The sequence below is a fragment of the Triturus cristatus genome, chromosome 1_2 (genome assembly GCF_964204655.1).
Source record: "Triturus cristatus chromosome 1_2, aTriCri1.1, whole genome shotgun sequence".
Classification (NCBI taxonomy): domain Eukaryota; kingdom Metazoa; phylum Chordata; class Amphibia; order Caudata; family Salamandridae; genus Triturus; species Triturus cristatus.
Genome location: NC_140580.1, coordinates 379377441 through 379398040, shown reverse-complemented (window position 1 = coordinate 379398040; position 20600 = coordinate 379377441). Strand labels below are relative to the sequence as shown.

The 20600-nt window shown below is 47.1% G+C and overlaps 1 protein-coding gene across 2 annotated transcripts in view; it reads right to left on the bottom strand.

The window, feature by feature from the left end:
* Nucleotides 1-1196: 1196 nt before the first annotated feature.
* ANXA11 (annexin A11) overlaps nt 1197-20600 on the bottom strand; it is a 158484-nt gene continuing 139080 nt past the window's right edge. For both annotated transcript variants that reach the window (XM_085604977.1, XM_085604986.1), the window contains exons 12-15: nt 17560-17655; nt 6303-6361; nt 5602-5724; nt 1197-2638 (exon numbers count right to left, since the gene is read on the bottom strand). In XM_085604977.1, coding sequence (XP_085461103.1) covers nt 2579-2638; nt 5602-5724; nt 6303-6361; nt 17560-17655 — 338 coding nt within the window. In that variant the 3' untranslated portion in view covers nt 1197-2578. The remainder of the gene's footprint in view (nt 2639-5601; nt 5725-6302; nt 6362-17559; nt 17656-20600) is intronic.

The window sequence follows — 20600 nt, the reverse complement described above, 5'->3', positions numbered from 1 at the left end:
TGCTTTATGTATTTAAACTCTAGATTATGACTACATATCTTGCTTACACATTTCATATATACCCTCACCACAGTGCCAAAAACAATCTAGCATGGAGTTGGTGCCCATGTCCAATATACACCACCAGGAGTTCATCTCATGAGACTTCTTTGAGCAAAAGCTCCTTGCATAATGCTGAGCCTAGCGCTAGATGGCAGGAGTATGCGATGCATGTTAATCCACAGCATTACACGCTATGAACAGATGTTATTCTAAGTAGTATTTTCCCAACACTGGGCCCTCACTCTACCAGTATTTAAGAAATGTGTCAGAATATGCACATTTCTCAGTGATATTTAAAATGTACTAATCAATTTGCCCTGTTAGTTGAAAACAGGCCTTCTGCAGCAATGCAGAGAAGCTTTAAAAACACAAACAAAGCATAGATTTTACAGATCGAATCCTACTGGTTAAGATGTAAGGGTTAAATCATTTGCATCCAATTCTGTACTGCAACAATGGGCCAGGTAGAGGAGAAACAGTGGATGTTTGAGGAGTGGGGGGACACTGGAGGGGAGGAGGAGAGTTACTAGACGGAAAGATGGGCAAAATGGGTCAGGGCCCAGGCCATAGTTAGGTGGTCGTAAACGTCAATAGTCTTTACTAGGGGGTGGGTTGAGAAGTGGGTGCCATAGTTGCAGCAGGGTCTCTGATAGCATGGCCAAGCTAATCACAATTTGACAGCAGCATATGAGGAACAGCCTCTCCTTCCTGGTCTCCGAGGTCCGGTGTTTTGTGGGGGCTGAACTAAGAGGCACTGGGACCAGGTGTGCTGACATGCGCTAGGAACGAATGATACAATCGGAACTTGAATCAATGTGTCAGTGCCACGCCATTTTTCTTGAACTGTTTTGACTTTACTTTTTTCAGGCCAGCCAATGAAGTATGCATACACAACACAGTAGAAAAAACATCAACGACTAACAATCGGTGTGACTAACAATCTCTAGGTATAGTCAGATGACAGTTTAAGCAATTACTTAAGTGTTGTACACACGACGTTGCTGCAAAAGGTTTTGTGAGTGGAGCTGCAATTGAACAGGTGAGGTAGAAAAAAATAATAACTGGTAAGCATTAGCTTTCCCACTTTTACCTTTCTCTCATGCACAAAACAGAATAAAACAGACACAAAGAATCACAGTAAGGGCACAAGCGTGTAAAGATGGTACATGGCTTTAATTCTACAATCGTAAATGCATCAGTTGAAAGGCACAATCCACAACACCTGTGAGTAGATGACAGATCCAGCAAACTTTGTTTTGCACCAAGTTGTGCTCACTCCGTTTAAACACATTCTGCTAAAACTGCATAGTCATTTTCAACACATTGTTGGAAAGTAATGTCCATATTGTAGAAGCACCAGTTCCAAAAGATGTAGGGGACAGCAAATATTCTGCGCTCACAAACCGCTTACGATTTTCATGGTGTCCATCCTCAATGGCACAAAAAGGTGAGTTAGAATGGTGGGTTTGGATGGAAACCAGGCAGAGAAACCAGAATCTACTGTACAAGCAAAGCACAAAATTTTCCAAAGATGTTAAGAAAAAAAGTACTTGAAATGATTGGAGTATTACTTTTAAGTGGAAAGGTTTGTGAGAGACAATGGCCTCCAAACACATCTGAGACTTACGAAAGGCTCTCATATCCCACCCTCCTCGAAAACTATTCCAAGCTGCAGACGTGTGGCCAGCTCTTGACTAAAAAGCGGATAGGAACGATGCATGGTTTCCATCACAGCCCAGAGAATAGGGATTTTGCAAATCAAGAAAAAATAAGGAAAGTGAAGAGTAAACCACAGTGGGATTGCATCAAAGAGAAGGTTACAAATGCTAGTTGACAATAGAAAACGGAAAATAATGGTGGGCAAGGGTGGATACAGAGAGGTACTTGTGAATGTTGCACATAGGGGTATAAAAGCATTTCCAGCAACCTTTTCCATGTGTCCAGCCAGTCACAACGCTTCAGACTTATTTCAGCACAGATGGTGTGGCGGTAAAGGTCTACATTGCAAAAGGTGTCCAGCAAAGGTGGAGATATATTTTCTCCAGCAACATCGAAAACCATTATGATGGTGCAAACAGTATTGATAGTGCACAAAGGGAACCAAATGGCTCTAGGCACTTGTGTGCAAGCAACAGCTCTCAGATGTGTAGAAAGACAAGGGCCTGGGTTTAGATTCAGCCAATGATATTCTGAAGTGTAGAGGTAGCAAATGAAGCTCCTATGAGCTTCTGCGCCAATCATCTGCCTAGTTGTCTATGTGTTCTCATCTAGGAAGGGTGGTTAACCAAGATTAAACAACCACAAGACAAACCAGCAAAACCATGGCACAACAGTTGTCCTTGGGTTAGAGCTGAAGATTTGGCAAATAAAAGAAAAAGGTCATGGACCAGACTGCCAAGAACAAAACTAAGAATAAAACAGTTTACTCTACAGGATTCAGAAAAAGACACGATTACAGGGGGTGCACCTATACATTTTACATTTAAAAATACATTTACTGATCACCCTAGTGACTAGTAGAAAATAAATGCTGCTTTTAGTCATTTCCACCACAGAGTTTCAGCAGGGTCTTCCGATAATCTCCCGAAGTGTCGCTCTGGTAACAAGAAGAAAAAGATAAAGATGAAAATGAAGAATAACGTTAGTTGCAAAAGGATAAGGTTAACATCAGTTAAGAGCAAACACTTTTTCCGATTATATATACAAGCCACCCTGACCCCTAGAATAATGGGCTCCTGGAAAAGAAGGCTGGTTCTTCAACTAATACTTCCTCATGAAGCTTGAGCCAACTGACGTAGCCGTCTCTTTTAAGAGTTCATAGTTTGCATAAGAACTCGATGGTCGTGCATGCTTTTCTGAAAATAACTAGTACGCCAGAAAGAACTAACCTAATAGTGTTTTGGTGCATATTGTCGCGCTAGACGCCGGATAGGTCCCGGCTTTTAAATTTGCGAGACCAGTGATTAGGCTCGGACTGAGGTCACTATGTGGGGCAAACGCTTCAGTTTTCTTTCTTCAAACTGTTGTGGGTATATTTATCATTCTACAAACATGGAAGCTCCTTAGAAGAATCCCTCTCAGTGGGTGCAGATAACAGATATTATCTTAACGTGTCACTGGTGCTCAATGAAAGCCAAGATCAAGCATGTCACGTTTTTTCCCCAGCCTATGCAGTTCCAGGGACAACAAGCATGGTCACGGGTAGGGTGCTGGTATTCAACTAACTAAAACTCTAGGTACTTGGTCAGTGATAGAAGGATGGTCTCCTAGGCCTCCTTCTCCCTTTCAAAAGATGTGGTCAAGCAGTCCAGGCCTAGCTCAAGGGAGGTACTGTAGAAGGAGTCAAGGAAGTACAACACAGTAATCACAGTTGTGAGTACACAACACTTTAAATAGGTTTTGATAAATTGGTACAGTTCAAATGGGAATTTAACAGCAGAAAGTATCTGTAATACACAATGAAACAGTACAATACAATATTGTGCTACAACCAGAGCCTCAATATCTACTATTAGCGTTCTGTAAATGATGGAGAACACCAATTCAATACAGATACTGAAAACACAATACATTCGCAATCCAGTTACTAGACATACGGAACAGTTCAACAATGGTTGCAAACATATACTAATTCAGATTGCTAACGGATGGTGATCTGAAAAGGGTAGAATAAAAGGTCCAAAGCCATCCAACACACCTTTTGCAAACAGGTCACTCTGAAAACAGGCCTGAAATAAAGGAATCATGGCGACAAATAATACATTTAACCAGAATCCTGCACAGCAAAACGCACAGTGCCTTACAGCTAGGGAAATTGAATTACTATAGCCAGTAGACAAAACCAGCTTTTGAGTGTTTGTACCTAAAATGTCACAATACCTTATCCACCAATCTTTCTGATGGATGGAGAGGCTCCTCAAGATTGCGGACGGGGGGGAGGGGGGGTTCTGGGAAGGGCATCTCTGGCTCTCTTCCCAGAATGCACTAGTGTGGCTAATGCCTACATGCAGATGACCAGCTACGTCATCGAGGATAAAATTGCAAGTTCCCACCTGACAGTCATGGAAACAAAGTACTGGAAAGGAAGAAGCTGGAGTTGGGATACTTCCTTGTCCTCTGTTAGCAGCATCCAGTCTGCAGCTTGCAAGAACCATTGTTACCAACAGGTACACCACTTGCATTTACATGGCGCCGGAGTACTAATGATCACAACCATTACTGCTCAAATTATGCAACTTTGCAAATGCCACGAAAAATAAAAACACATACACACACTACAAAGGTCCAGTCTTCCCCAAACCTCTACACAATTCATAGAGGGAGGCAAGGAGGCATCCCGGTTGTCAGCAGCCTAAAAAAAAATAGTAAATGCATCCACAAGCCTGGGCTTGTGGGAGGGTCAGAGTAGTAATGTGTACCAGAGTGCTAGGCCTTTAAAGAGGAAGAATAGGACACCATCAACAGTGGGAAGATATCTGCTCAGATAAACAATTTTGTGTGTGAAATTCTTCACACAGCTCAGGTGAACGATAAATGAATGCATGGAAGGCCACTTGCAAACTCTTTCTCATTACATTTAGTAGAGGATGCACAGGTGTATTCCTTTGTAACAGCAACAATAAGAAGGCACCTGAAAGAGCTGCATGCAGGTATGTTTGCAAGACTTTGCGTGACCATACGAGGACACAAAAGAGCAGGAGTGCCAGCAGAAAGGAGGTACAGGAGACCAAAGCGGCTCCTGAACGAGAAGCAAGAGGACAACCACACTCGTCTTCATTTCAAAACACTCTACTACATAGAGTGCCAAAAACTATCTGGTTTGGAGAGCAGAATCCCAATACTGGCAAAGAAAAAAAATTGAAAATATTAGGACAAACTGCATGCGAAATCTCGAAAAGTAGTCCCTGTTCACATGGCCATTTGCCACTCAAGTTTCTGACTTAAAATAAAAAAAATCTAAAAAATCCAAAAAGGGTCTGGTTATGACCACCCATTTTCGTAAACAAAAAAAAGTTGTAATCTCTTTGTTATGTTTCTTAGAACACACACAGTGTGGGCTGGCCACTTGCTGCAAGCTGGATGTAATGCCAGGTCCTGTGGCAAAGCCCTGCGGAGCAAGGCTGAAGGTATCTATCTATACCAGAGATTTTCACTACATCATGACAAGCAGATAGTGTTCATGGGATAGGCTGAAAATGACGTGCATAATTTGGAAATCAACTCTGCATGTGGCACTCAGTCAGTTTAATTATAGTGCCAATGCAATCTCTAGAAAATATTCAGTAAACTTTTGTGCACCACCAGCTGTCATGTGGGCATCTCCCTGGTGACTATTTAGCCACATCTAATAAAGGCCTTACGTTGACACACTTTTCCACTACAAGACGCTTAATTTCATGGTTTTTCCAGCTAGCACCATGTTAATTTGGCAGCCTAGTTTGGGTGTTTCAAAAGTGCAAAGATATCCTCAGTGCCTTGTCGCACTATACAAATCACGCCACTTTCATTTAGTGCGAATGTGCCATTCAAGTGGCTGCTGAATCGGGTGGTAATACTTACAGTGATGTCAGTGTACAGAGACTTGCCATACATCCTCTTGTACTCTTTGCGGATATCCAGCAGATCCACCTCGCTACGCGAGACCAGGACCCGGATGAGGGTCTTGTCTTTAGTTCCTGCTCCCTGGGAGAAAAGGTGGAAATTTAAACAAGTTAAAATCAGCATTGCTGGCATGGAAAAACAGCTCTAGGCAATATGTATGGCACCCACTAAGAGCTAACCCATGTTTAGAGGCTAAGCACAGAAGAGGGTGAGGTGCCCACATATTTTGACTCAGAAGCATCAGTGTGGTAATGGAAGTGGCGGGCTTGTCAGGCTTTCCTGATAGCAAGTAGAAACGGATTTAAAGTTTCAGAATCTACATTGAAAATTTGTAATCATTTCCTTTAATTCCTTACATCCAAGTATATAGAACAACCACAGTCATTGGAGGGCAGACTTCATATGCTACCGCTGTTTCCAACAAATGATCCCACACAGGATTTGGTGTAGTAATTAGCACAAATTAAGGTGCACGTGAGCCAAGCATGTACTATGATCAAGGACTCCCAATATCAATTTAGCGGCCTGAAGTAAATCTGCTCTGTTGCGTTTTAGGCTGCAGATTCATCGCTGGAGTCACAAAATACACTACATACAATACAGGCCACTTGAAATAGTTATAGACTACTACACAATAAATGAAATAACAGGACACATACCCTCATTGCTTTGTTAAGCCTTTCTGCAAAGAAAGCTGGTGTGTTCTTCAAACATTTAACTGTAGAGAGAAATTAAAGGCATTAGTTATTTCTGATTGGACAGTAGCAGAAAATTGTACCCGGTTTCATTTTGCCAAACGTGATCACCAAATGATCTGAACAACTTTGGTATGGATTCCAATTTCAAGTTAATCGGCCCGAGTGACAAACATCAGGCTCTTAGGGTCTTGCTTACACCCTGGATGGCTCTACATGGGCAGCTTTCACTATATAACGATGGAGCAGGTGATAAGATGGCTCAAGCCCCTGACCCACTGTTGATCCCTTATGCGGTTTCTACTACCATTCGATCACTGGAAAACCCAACATTTATGACCTTTCACTGCCGCAGAAACACACTCCAGACCAATCCCATAATCTTTAATCAGCCAGCCTCTAAATGGATTTGTCTGATACAGTAAGTGGAGAAGTGGTGCAATAATGCAAACATTGGAGGAGGAGCCTAGCGCGCAACCAAGATGGCCGCGTAGGTGCGAGGCTCCCGAGGACCTCCGCAACCTCCTACGTTTATCCTGTATTCATCCTGCCTCGGTTGAGGGGACTGTGTTGGTGAGCCTGAGCTGAGGTGGTACCCGTCTCCCGTTCTCAAATTGGACCTCGGGTGCCGGAGTGAGCACCGATTGAAGTTAGCGGCCTTCTTCTCGCCGGACCCCGGATTTGCGCTGGGGGGTGACCCAGTGGCAAAGTGAACAACAACGGCGGGCCGGGCCTGGCGAGTCGCGTACCCCGCACTTTCGCTTTCACACCCTCTTGCCGTCTCTGCAAGTGAGATCGCGGAGCTCTTTGTGTTGGTGTGGCCTCGCTGGGAGACCCTGCCTGCCTGCCGGCTGTGACCCACCCCGCCGATCTGGGGTGGCCCCCCCGGAGCTCGTGGCCCTGATTGCCTACCCTCTACGGCGCTGCTGGTGCGATTGTGAGACCTGTGGCGATGGCCACGAAACAAGATGGAGATCGGTCAAAGACCAAGTCGACCCGGCGTGGCGCCGTACATCAGGCCAACATCATGGACCGCTATACCCTCCAGAAGGGATCTCCCGGCGGACCGCACAAGTCCTCCGAGGGCCCTTCTGATGCCCCGGACTTGCCCACGGATCTGACTCTGCAAGACGTCATGGGCGCCATTGCCGAGATGAAGGCCTCGGTGGGCCAGTGGTTCGACACCCTGGCACATAAGATCGACGCGGTCCTCGTGGATGTTGGCCTGGTGAGGGCTGATCTCTCTAAGACCAACGACCGGGTTGATTCTTTGGCCCAAACAGCATCGGGCCTCACGACTGAGGTGGCGGCACTACAAACGGAGGTGCGCCGGCTTCGTCAGGCGAGTGCACTTATGGATCGGCGCCTTGAGGATTCCGAGAGTCGGGCCCGGAGGAATAACATCCGCATCATCGGAGTACCCGAGGGACGGGAGGAAGCGGCGGCGGATCTATTCTCAGAGGACCTGATCGCTACCCATCTCCAGCCTCGGGGACTGAGTAAATTTTTTGCCGTGGAGAGGGCCCACAGAGTTCCCGGGGGAAGGCCGAAGGTCGGAGCCCCTCCGCGACCTCTCATTGCCCGGATTTTTAACTTTCGGGACAGGGACGCGATCCTGCAAGCCTCCAGACTGCAAGGGCCGGTTAAGGTGGAAAATATGGAGGTGAACTTTTACCCTGATTTCACCCAAGCGGTCCAGAAGCAGAGACTGAGCTTCCTGAGCGTCAAACGCCGACTTCGGGACATGAACTTAAAATACGCCAAGCTGCGAGTGGAGGTGGATGGTCGCACGCACTTTTTTGATCGTCCCGAAGCGGCCGGGGACTGGCTGGACACTCTGTCTGGGGATCGTGATCGAGATGGCGGGGGGGGGGGCGGCGGAAGGGGACGGCCCACTGGATCGGGACTGAGGGGTCGATATTGGGCCTCACTCTGGACGAATATGATGCCACTTTCGACCAAGCTTCTGTCTTTGTTCTTTCCCCTCCCATGGAGGTTGTGTGGGGTCTAGAAGGGGTACTCTTTCCTCCTCTAGGGGGTCTATCTAGCTAGTTTCATTATATAGGGGCGACTGGCACACTGCAAGTTGGGGGGGCTGTCCGGGCTAATGCAGGGGTGCAGGGAGGGGGGAGTTTTGTTGGGGTGGGTGGGTTGGGGTGGGGTGTTGTTCGTTTACACCACAAGGCAAACGTATCATTGTGTTATCTCTAAAGTGCTCTCTGGGGGAAGAGTGATGGCTTCTGTTTATGATGGGGGGTAGGGGACTGAGTTTGTTGTCTTGGAATGTTAATGGACTGGGGGACAGGATAAAACGAGGTGTGGTCCTGCAGTTTTTGAAGCGAATTTCGCCCGATATAGTTTTTCTGCAGGAGACGCACCTCATTGGCAACTCCTTTCGTGCTATGAATCGACGGGGCTACCGCCTTGTGGCCCATTCGGGCTTCACGTCTGGTTCAAGGGGTGTGGGCATTATGGTTAAGAACTCGCTCCCGTTGGAGATTGATGAGGTGCTCCATGACGACAGGGGACGTTACACGGTTTTGGTGGGCAGAATGGAGGGCAGAGTGGTCGTTTTTGTGTCGGTATATGTCCCGCCGGGGCTGCAGACGACCACCTTTGCGGATCTGGGGCGCCTCCTTCTTGGCCTTCCGGAGGGGATTCTAGTGAATGTAATGTAAATGTAAATGTACAGATATTTATATAGCGCAAATCACCAACAGGTCTCTAAGCGCTTGCTTAGGGAACCCGTCCTGGTATTCCCGTGAGATAACCCAGCAGGGCATCCACAAGGTGAAAGCCAGGCATCCCGCCGCGAGGGGCCATTGTGGAGATTAAGCAAGCTATTGCCCAGAGTCGCAGAGTGTGAACCCATGAATTGAGTATGCACTGGAGCGAGAATTATCGAGTCCATGGACAATTTATGGACTCAAGACCCAGCTGAGCCAGGAATTGAACCCTGGTCCCGGGCTGACCTCTGCTTCCAGGTCTGCCTACTCTAACCAGTGAGCCACACTTCTCCACAGTGTGGTGGGGGGGGATTTTAATGCTGTGGTTTCCGGAACTGTGGATCGTCACCCCCCTAGGGATCTCCCCCGGGCCCAAGCGTGGTTGCCTGGCCTCTTGGATACCTTGGGGCTGGTGGATTGTTGGCGTTTGAAACATCCCACGCAGCTACAGTACACCTTCCATTCAGGGGCTCATGGTAGTCTCTCACGGCTAGACTATGTCCTGGTTCCGGCGGCTTATGTGGGGAGGGTGGGAGAGGTGCGCCATTTGGCACGGGGTATTTCGGACCACTCCCCGCTCTTGTTGCACTTTGATATTCTTCCGAGGGGAGAGGGTAGGGTGGTCCCGATTAATCCCTGGTACCTGCGTGACCCCACCATTCGCGCAGAGCTGGTTAAATCCCTTAAGCGCTACTTTGACGAGAATGTGGGGTCTGTGTCATCGGCGGTCTCACTGTGGGAGGCGTTCAAGACGGTACTCCGGGGAGAGGCCCTGTCCCTTATTTCCCACTCCCGGAGGCGCGAGCAGGAGGAGGTGACCCGTGTTGAAGCGGAGATAGCCGAGTTGGAGGGTGATCTAGAATGTGGGGTGACGGATGACAAATTACATGTTCTCCAGCTCAAGCAAGCGGCCTATAAGGCCCTCGTCACGGAGGCGGCCAGGGGCCTCAGTAGAGAGCAACAGGGGAGACTGTATGATGTGGGTGATAAGGCTGGTAAATTGATTGCGTGGCTGGACAAAAAGGAGAGAGCGAGTCGAGTTGTCCCGTTGATTGAGAAACAGAATGGTGTGTGTGTCACTGAACCGGAAGAAATTGTCTCCTGCTTTGCGGACTATTTCCGTGGGGTGTACTCCCCGGTGTCCTCCCGCTCTGAAGAGGATTCCCATGCCCTGCTCAGAGATATCGCGCTGCCTTCCCTCTCGGAGGAGGACAGAGTGTCGTTGGACGCCGCTCCAACTTCCGAAGAAATTGCCCTCGCCATACGTTCGGTCGCTTCCGGCAAGGCCATGGGTCCTAATGGTTTTCCCATCGAGTTGTATAAACTGCGACCGGATACGCTGGCGCCGCATCTCCGTGCTATGTTCCTTGCGGCACTGGCGCAGGTGGTTGTGAACGGTAGAGTGTCGGCTCCGTTCGAGCTGGGCAGAGGCACGCGGCAGGGCTGCCCGTTATCGCCGCTCCTTTTCGCGCTCGCCTTGAAGCCCCTGGCGGAGTGGCTGCGGTGGCATCCTTCTATCCGTGGTCTCCGCTGGACCCCCGAGTATGAGGACCGCGTATCTCTATACGCTGATGACATTCTCCTGTATCTGGCTTCCCCACGTAAATCACTGATAGTACTGGTTGATGTTTTGCATTCATTTGGTCGTAACTCCGGCCATGTCATCAACTGGGCTAAATCGTGCGTGTATGTCCTCTCTGGGGAGGCTCCTATCCTTCCGCGGGGCTGTCCTATCCAGATCGCCCCGCAGGGATTTAGGTACCTGGGTGTCTTCATTACCCTGGACGCGGAGGCCCGGTATGCTCAGAACTTGCTTCCCCCCCTCCAGCGCCTGAAGGAGGATGTCGCGCGTTGGAGGCGCTTGCCGCTCTCGCCACTCGGCCGGGCGGCATTGTTTAAGATGATGTCGCTGCCGCGTTTCCTGTACGCTCTGCAGAATACAATGGACCTCGTCCCGGCGCGCTACTTCCGCGAGGTAGAGAGTTTGCAACGCCGCCTGTTCTGGGAAGGGAGACCGCGTATCGCCCTGGCGAAGCTGACGCTCCCGTGGTATGACGGGGGGATTGCCCTCCCGGATATCAAACGGTATTATTGGGCCTCCCAGCTGGCTGCGATTAATCACGGCCTATACGGGCCCGCTCTATACCCGGCCTTTGAAATGGATAAGATGTTACTGCCGGGTGGTGATTATAATCGAGCGCTTTACTCCAGCTCGCTCGACGCACGTCTGACGGGCCCCACGCGTGTCATGGTACGTGTGTGGCACGCGGCTAATGTAGCGATGGGGTGGAAGGATCGTTTGACCCGGGCGTCGCCACTATACGCATCTGAGCAGTTGGGCTCCCTGTGGACCTCGAAGGGCTTCGAGAAGTGGGACATGATAGGAATCAGCAGGGTGGGTGATCTCTGGACGAGGGGGGGATTCAAAACGTTCGAGATGCTGCAGACGGAATTCCAGTTGCAGGACAGGGAGTACTTTCGGTATATGCAGATCCGTCATGCGCTATGCTCCGTCTTCCCGGACGTTGCCTCCATCCCGGAGTATTCCCCTCTGGAGGATAGAGTGCTGGATGGACATGTGCCGGAAAGCACGATCTCATTAATCTATAAAAAACTTATCAATGACCGCTCGGGATTGCTGACTAACCTTCGTGAGGCATGGGTTGCCGATGGATTGGAGCTGGACGACGAGGACTGGGTCTCTGCGGTGGCCTCCCCGAAAGAGGTGGCCATACCGGCCCGCCTTCGCTTCGTCCAGCTCAAGATACTCCATAGGGTCTACATCACGGGGCCAAGGCTATTGCGTATGGGCTATGCTGTGGACGGGTTGTGTAAGTGTGGGTGTGGTTCTTTGGGGACCTTTCTTCATATTTTGTGGGAATGCCCAGAGGTGGAGCGATTCTGGCGTGGTGTGCATGAGGTCCTACGGGTGGTTACGCGTGTGTCGCTGCTGCCCAAAGCGAGGAGATGCCTTTTGAATGTGTGGGAACCAACCGACTACTCGGCGCCGCAGACGTGGTGGGTGACTCTGGGATATATGGTGGCCAAACGCGACATTGTCCAACTGTGGGGTTCCCAGAGGTCCCCGACTGTTTCGGCCTGGAAGGATAACATGGACTGGTGCATGTTTCGGGAAAAGGTGGTGTATGTTGCGAGAGGTAAGCCTGGGACATGGGTGAAAGTATGGGGCCCCTGGAACGCCTACCGCGGGGGAATCTGTACCCCGCCGTTATTGCCCGATCAGTCTCCTGCCCCGTCCCCTTAGCCGGTTTATCTCCCCGGTACCGGGCACTGAGTCCACCTAGTCCCTGTCCTGACCTTTTCCCCCCCTTGATACTCCTATGGACTGGTAGGGTCCCCCTTCTAGGGGAGCACATGCTGCTGTTTCCGATTGTGGGTTGCCTTGTGGATTTGTTTTCTGTTGTTACTTATATTAAAAAGAAACCGTTATGTGGGGTCCGGATGGTGTGGCTATCAACGCTGCTAACTCCTGTACATCTCCTTTTGCCGCAGCATGCGCGCTATTGTGTGTATCATATGCTCCTTTTGTTTGCTAGCGGCCGGCCTGAAGGTTGTAGGCCCATCTTTGTATATTTTTTGAATTTTGTAATAAACGGCTTCAAAAAAAAAAAAAAAAAAAGAAATAATGCAAACATTTATTTCTAGTAAAATTCACATTGGTTTTCAAACTGCTCTAGTTATTAGAGTTCTTAAGTACACATGGTTTTTGATACATTCTGCAAGATTTAACCTTAGTCAAAGCTGCCCATCATGGTCAAGATAAGGGGGCAAGCGTCAACTTAACGAGTTATCTTTGATGTTGGTCTCCCAGGGGCTTGTTACTCCTTCCTGTCTTCATTAAGCTATACTTAGCATCCCTCTTTCACCCAACAGATGTGAGATAACAAATCTCTCCATGCCAGTATATCATTTGCTCCAGAAACCACAATCTGCCTTGAAGCAGTCAACATCTGGATGCATGACAAATTGTTAAACCTAATACTGCCATGATCGATGTGAAGCTAGATTCTGGTAATCTGCCCCGTGCCTGTTAGAATGCCAAAGATTCTTGACCAATTACCGTCAACAGGACCTTTGACTGTAGGGCCCTATACTAGACTAATAATAACCAGATTATCAGTAGACAGATAAAGCAGGTTGCACTATCGGTGGGAGGGAATGTCTGGAGGCCATTTTAGTATATGGAGGAGCCACTAAATCCCTGGGGGGGTGGGGGGGGGGTAGTGCTACAGTCAAAGGCCCGTTAAAGGCACAGGTTTTAACAATGACAAACACGTTAAGGTTTGCATGCCTTGGAGGTCTCTGCTTGTGTGAAGCCCAACAAACTATTCCACCAAAATAAATCACTAATTGGTAAGAAACCCAAATCAGGAGTCAGGTTGGGCTAAAGTGTCATCACTTACACCACTAATCTCAAGTCATGATGCTGCTTCACCAAGGGTGGAACTCTGCCCAAGAAAGGAAAAACATGCATTGGCTGAAGTCCTATCCAAAGTGGTTGTTGCTTTGCAGCAGACTTTCCACAGAACCACCCGTGCTTCTGAAGGCCTCATACTTCGCACTGCAGAATAGGGAACTTGGTGCAAAGCAGACTGAGGAATGCCTACCGCAAGAGTTGTGCCTCAAAAGGGAATATCTGCACGTGTCCTTTGTTGTCCAGTTCCCAGCTACCAGAAAAGTATTTTGTATGGAAATTGCACAGTATGGCAAAAATAAAAGACGGATGGCAAAAATAAAAGACGCACTAGTCTCAAGGGTACACAAATATTGAGAAACAAACATTCACATGCACGCACACGGGCACACGTACACACACAAACACACACAGTAATTCTTTTAATTTATAAAGTGAAATTCTACAATTTGGTTTGTCAGCTGCTATTAGCGTATCTTGAATGTAGTTCCAAAAGCAAGATTTGGCTCGCACAGCAACTTTCACCCCTGGTCTCACATCTTAGGAGCCATCCTGCCCAGGGGGTGGCTTTGCTATATTAAGTGCGAATTACATTCCAAATGGTTCTACCCCCAAACCATTCTAAAAACGTTGCACCAAGCCTCGGGGAGTAAAAAACATAAAAACAACCAACACACACTTGACAGGACCAATGAAAAGGAAAAAAAGCTGAATTAATTTTGATGTCACATCTTGTGCAGGTGCGAGATGCAACATAATTTCACAACCCTGTCCATAAACACATGAATAGATTGGGGGAGACGTACAGTATGAAGAAATTATTAGAGATACACACTGGTCAGTTAAGCATGCATGACAGAAACGACAGGCGCAGTACAAATGGCAAAAAGTAGCAGCAAAGCACACAAACACTGCACTCAGTGGGTGGTGTGACCCCCAGTGGGGCTTCGAAATGGGAACACACAACCCCATTAATTGTTGAGGAGGTTATTACCGGACTTGTGTACTCCAGAAAGCTTTCAAGGAACAGACCAAAACAAAAACTGTTACTGCCAAACAGATGACCAAAGGGAAAACCATTTGTTAAAAAGGACAAAGGAGAGCACCATTCCCCTCTTTCAGCAAGGCTACGCATGTCCCACAGGCATCGTTTCCAGCACCCAAGGCTGGTAAAATGGGAGGCTTAAGAGGTGTGTCTTGTGATAACATGGCGAAATGCATAGTCCTGAACATTGCTAAGAAATAAACTATCAGTTCGTACTTGCTAGCCTGGATCCATTTTGCTAGGTCACTGGATATGAATGGAGACTTCTATATCGCAACTCTAGCTCTAAAGTTAAATTTTTTTTATAAAAGATCTTGGGTTTTATCAGTAATATGAAACGACTAAAAGGTGGCATTTAGCTCTTTGGAAAGTTACTAAATAAACAGAGAACTCAAATGATTTTGCTTTTGGCAAATTTGGTTAAAAGCCTGTGCAAGACATCTTTTTGAATTAGGTTATACAACTCAATTTGCAATTATACACTATTGACACATTATTATCAAAATAGTAAAGTGATTGAAAATGCTAGCATAGATGTTCTTTTTTGCCATTTACACAGTGCGGAATTAATCCAAATGATTAACATAGAAGATGTGTTTAAGATTCTCATGTTAGCTACTTACCTATTTATATTGTTATTTTTTTTCTCCAGTGCTACTGTTAATTGTTTGAGATATAATTGTGTAAGGTCTTAAAATACCGCTTAATTTGTTGGCCCTTAAAATTAATCACAACGTATTGTCATACAATTAAAATGGTAAATATTTTGGAGCAAAAAAGGTTTGCGCTTTGAGGAACTTCGATTTTCGATCGCGATCGAATCGACCCGCCATTTTCTGGCCCACCGCCATTTTGTGTTGCCATCACTCAGGCAGCACGGCGAACAAAGTCTATTCTGCTTTTTCTGTAGCCTGGTGTCGAAATACGCCTTCGGCCTCTATTTGCAAAGCTGGTGTTAGAACTAGCAGAGTACATTAATCCCTGTCTGGCTTTTCTAATCCGCGTCTCAACTATCTGTTGGCTCACACTATTCTTTCCTGACCTTATCTTATCGACTGGCCTTCACTGTCTTCTGCTAGCATTCTCTCGTTTCACGACTGTCCTCCAACACACACAAACGTATCTCGCCACCTGCAAGTTAGTTATGAATCTGTTAATGAATTAGCTTGAGGGAGGGGTGACAAACATAGTTGGAGGAGAGGTCTCTTCGAGTCATCTGACACTTTTGTTTTCCAACTTTTCCCATTGGTTCCATCCTGTTTTCTAACTTTCCTTATTGGCTCTTTCTTGTATGTTCTGGGAGGGCTTTGGATCAAAATGTCCGAACCTTGTATAGTATTTAACGCTGTGCGCCACAGAGTGAAGTGGCAGTCTCCTGAGAACCTACTCTGTGTACTTCTAGGATAACTGTACTAGCTGCAGCTAAATAAATCTGATCTTCTAACGCCGACAGAGTGTCCCGTGTCTCTGTGTAGCGAAGCAGGTGAAATCCGGAGACTTTGGGCGTACCCTGCGCCTCCAGGCCCAAAAGGTTCTGGTTCTTCAGCTTCAGTCCTTCAGATGAAGGAGAAAGGAAACAGAAAGCCTTTACACAGTGCTAGAGAGGTAAGGCGTTTAAATGATCAGTCTTTCTTCTATAGACATAGGAATCAGTAGAAAGCCTAGGTTTTGGGTTGCATTATTTGTATAGCCTACATGCTACTATTGTATGGCGGGGGATGGGGTTTAACAAGACTCAAGATGCCTTCCATTCATGCCCAAACAATTTTTTATGAACTGGCTTTTCCAAGGAAAAGCAAACATTTTATAAAAAGCCTTCCAGGATTCCGCACAGGACTATGCTTTTAACAATCAATGCAGATGCTCTGAAGGAGAATGTTTTTAATTCCGGGAGACCAGCTCCAGGGAGGGCGTAATGGGGGGGTGCAAGGGATATTAGGGTGGGGGGATCTATCGGTAAACCGAGTGAAAGGCATCACTGGTAGGGCCCTAGAAGGCAGTGAATGGGGTAACCAGGCTAGAAGCACATTGCGCAGACTACTGATGCAGACCGTGGAAGCGCCGGGCGACATTGGAGTCAGAAATGAAGGAAAGGCAGCCTCATCAGCAAGTGCCAGGTGTTTCAGCCAAGTCCCGAGTCCAAAGTGCAGAGCAAATGATTCTGTCCAGGCGGAGCATCGAGTATCCAGACGCAACGTTGCATACCGACTGCCAGCATGCCAGGACCAACACTAGCCCACTGACAGTATGCCCACTCTACCGCACACCTCAACGACTGTCAGGCCCCACTCCAGCTCCTCACTCACTCATCATACAAAGATTTGTTAAGGCTCCCCACTCCTCTGCACCACTCCAGCACTGCCACACTTTAACATGCCACCACCGAAGTCCCCTCTCACTTTCAGAATAACCCTCTTAAGGATCCTACTCCCCTCCTGCCAGCATGCTACTCCCAATGCTTCGCTCAGTTACTGCCCGCACTCCCTTCCCAGGTCCCCTTTCACCTGCATGCCTCTCCCAGATCCACATTCATCAAGTCCCTGTAGGACATTCTTGAACCCCTCACTCAGTGCTAAATTTGAGCTGGTGGTTGTTAGTGGGGCTCACCAGCACTAATTTTTGGGGACTGGCACTTATCAAACATGGACCTCTAGCTAGAGAAGAAAAAATAGACAAAAAGGAAATAGGGAAGACCCATCACAAAGAGAAAAAGCAGGAACCTATATGAGTCAGATAAAGAGACTGGGTGTCTCGTAGTGGAGGGAAGAGCCAGGAGCTTGAATCAAAACTAGGCAGCCTTGATGCGAGGAGTTTGAAAGCACTGGCTGTGGGTTTCTGAGCAGAGCTTAGGGCACCGGCACTCATTCTATTGCAAATGAAGCTCTGCCCTCATTCATCCACTGCCAGCATGACTCTCCAGGTTTTACACACTGACTAAATTCCACTCTCCGAACACCCCTCACCCAAGTTCTCCTTCAGACATGACCACCATTCCCCTGCCAAGTCCACACTCACCCACTGCCAGCATGCCACTCTCCAGGTCTCCAGACATCTCACGGCAGATGCTCTTCTCAATATCTCGGTTGACCGTTCGCTGATAATCATCGAAAACTGTGGAAAAACGTAAAAAACAAATTGTTAGAACATATGTTGAATATAATTGCTCAATACACTCAACGTATTCTCCTGTGGTGACTATGAAACAGTTAAGACAAGGCGAACTGGTAGATGGTGCACAATGAAGCGTTTGATGAGGTCTGAAGTGAGCATGGTAGAGTGACACTGGCACGTAACTGTATTGAACTTAAAAAGGTAATAAAAAGGGAAGGGCAGTATGACTGTACAATCATGTGTCACCAGACTTTTCACAAAACAGAACCATCACAAATGACACGACTGTGGCACACTGTGGTTCTGTTTTGTGAAGGGGTTACACTCCCAGAAAAGACACGCATGAGATTTTATGGAGGTCAGGTTTTGGGTAAGACTGCATGTCTGAGCTGTGGCAGTGTTACTATCAGGTAGCATTTATTTAAAGTTTGATACCCTCTTGGGTCATGTTTGCATTATATTAGAGTGCTTTACAGAGAGTCATGAACAAATGTGTGTTCTTCAAACGTGATGCAGTCTCCAGAACAGGTCTCTTCTGCAAGCGCCTGACACTTGGTTGTCTTGTTTGTGGCTGCTTTTCTGTTCTCGGATGAGTGTAATTTAGGATTGTGTTCAGTTTTTATGAAGGACAGCATCTGGGTGTCATGTAAAGCCTGCATGTTTGTTCTGCTACGTTGTTGTAGTTTGACTTGGTCGATTATGCAACACTTAAATGTCTTGCACATAATGATAGTTCTTTTAGAGCGAGGTAGTGATTTGTAGTGAGTGGTTATGTGTGCGAGAGAGACTGTTCGGTCAAGTTGTGACAGTAAACTGTTCTATGCATAACTGTGTCTCCACTGTGAATGCAACATTCAAGTGTAGTCCGCATGGCCGGAGTGGGTTCCGAAACCAGCCCTGGCAAACAGCTCGGCCGGCACCCGGGGAAGGGGTGGCAGGGCGGTGCTAGTTGGAAGCACCAATCCAGTCTCACCACTGCAGCTTTTGTTACAGTGGATCAATATTGCAGCTATGACCCAAGGGGTCCAAAACCCACAGGGGAAAGGCCTGGTGCCTGCTATGGGCAGTTCGGCCCTGGTAATCAGCAACCACAACTGTATATTAGAAGAGAAACCTCGAGAGTCAGTTTTGCACCAGTCATATTGGGATTTAGCACCAAGTGTTCATAAATCAGAACTAGTGTGAAACTGCATTTCTAGGAGGTTGTCAAGTTAGGTGCATGTCCTATTCTGTAGGTGACAGGCAAGCAATGGTATGTGTAATTTTTTATTTCTTTAAATTAGGATGATCTCTTGTTTTGGTGACCGTGACAGACCTATGCAACCCTGACAGCCAAGTGGAACCTGTAAATAAATACCTGTTCTGACACTCGAACTGGCAGTTATTATGCGCAACTCTGTTCCATGAAAGAGGCAAGTGTGTGACAATCAGTGGAGTGCAGTGTAGGATTGAATATTTTTTGTACTGTGTGTTTGCGACAGACGATTCCTGAGTTTGTGACTGTATGCTTCTTCGCTAAACATCAAGAGAGGTGTATGACTGCATGTCTGTTCGAGAATAGTGCAAAAGTTGTGTGGCATGGAAGCTACAAACATGCAAATTCCTCTTCACCGAAAAGTGGTATTCAGATTTAGCATTTTTTGATGGTTACGTAATGTTTGCTGGCAAAAAGCCATTATCATTTATTAATGGTTTATTGTTTTTGATTGGGACACGAGTCATAGATGAGGTGCTTGTTTTAATAGAGTGCAGTAAGTGATGTGCAAATGATCTGTGATTGTCAAGGTGCAGGTTGTGACTGTTCCACAAGAGCACAAAAAGTTGTTGCCCTGGGTGCGACTTCTGTTCCTAAAGAGTTTGACAACCAGTTCCTCAATGTCTTTCCGGCACAAGCCAACTGTCTATTGTATGACTGCATGTCTGTTCTGGGAGTGTGAGAGGAATAGTGCAGCAGCCAGAGTGGCTGACTCCGGCGCGTGTCTCGCGGTTCAATCCCCGGCGGCAGATCAGCTCAGCATCATTTGCCTCTGGGCAATAGCTTACTTAATCTCCCCCGACAGCCCCCAGAGCCTTGAGACCCTTCGGGGTGAATTGTTTGCGCTTTAGAAATATTGGATTTATTTATGTATTTATTTAGCAGATTAGTTGCTAGGGTACCTGGCTCTGGTGGCGAGCGGGAAGATCCGACAAGGATTTGATAAAATGGAGTATTGAAAATATGGAACATGTACTGGAATAGTCAAAGGTGGAACAAGAACTAATTAGTCCTGTGTAGAAAGAGCCGTCTGTTGAGGTGGAACTAAGACAGCAGGTGAAAATGTTCCAGGATGGGGTTCCACTGAGGGGGCATGTCTCACCATAAAGGTCTTTAAACTATAAATCCTTAATTGAGATTTAGAACTGAAAAAGCAACCCCCACCTAAATGTGCAGGTCAAGACAGCCCTGTGGTTGCCTCTGCCTCTCGAACCTGCTAAAAAAAAACAAGCAGCCTAATTGGCATTTGCTAATTTGCGATGAAGTGATGGAAGCAGGGACCTAAAACATGATCCATGAAGGGCAGATCTTCTGCTCGGTTACACAATTAATGGCATCTCACATAGGTTCCCAAATCTAACAAAGTCCATGGCATCGGGGGAGAACCCTAAAGCTAAGTCACCAGCTAAATCAGAAGCACGAGGCAAAGGGTGTGTCATTTCTTACATTTATTGCAACTACATCAACGTTTTGCTTCCCAGTCTGAGGTGCAGCAAAAAAAAAAAAAAAATAGGGCTTCGACTGCAATAGTAATCAGAAGATCTGCTCCTTATACATCTGCACCCAACAGGCAGCAAATACTCTGCCTGTCTGTGCAACAGTACCCATCTTTGGTCAAATGCCAAGTGGTCACGCAGCCACGGTGGCCCAAGTTTGCAAGAGGTATACAAAAATGTGGAATCTGCTAACA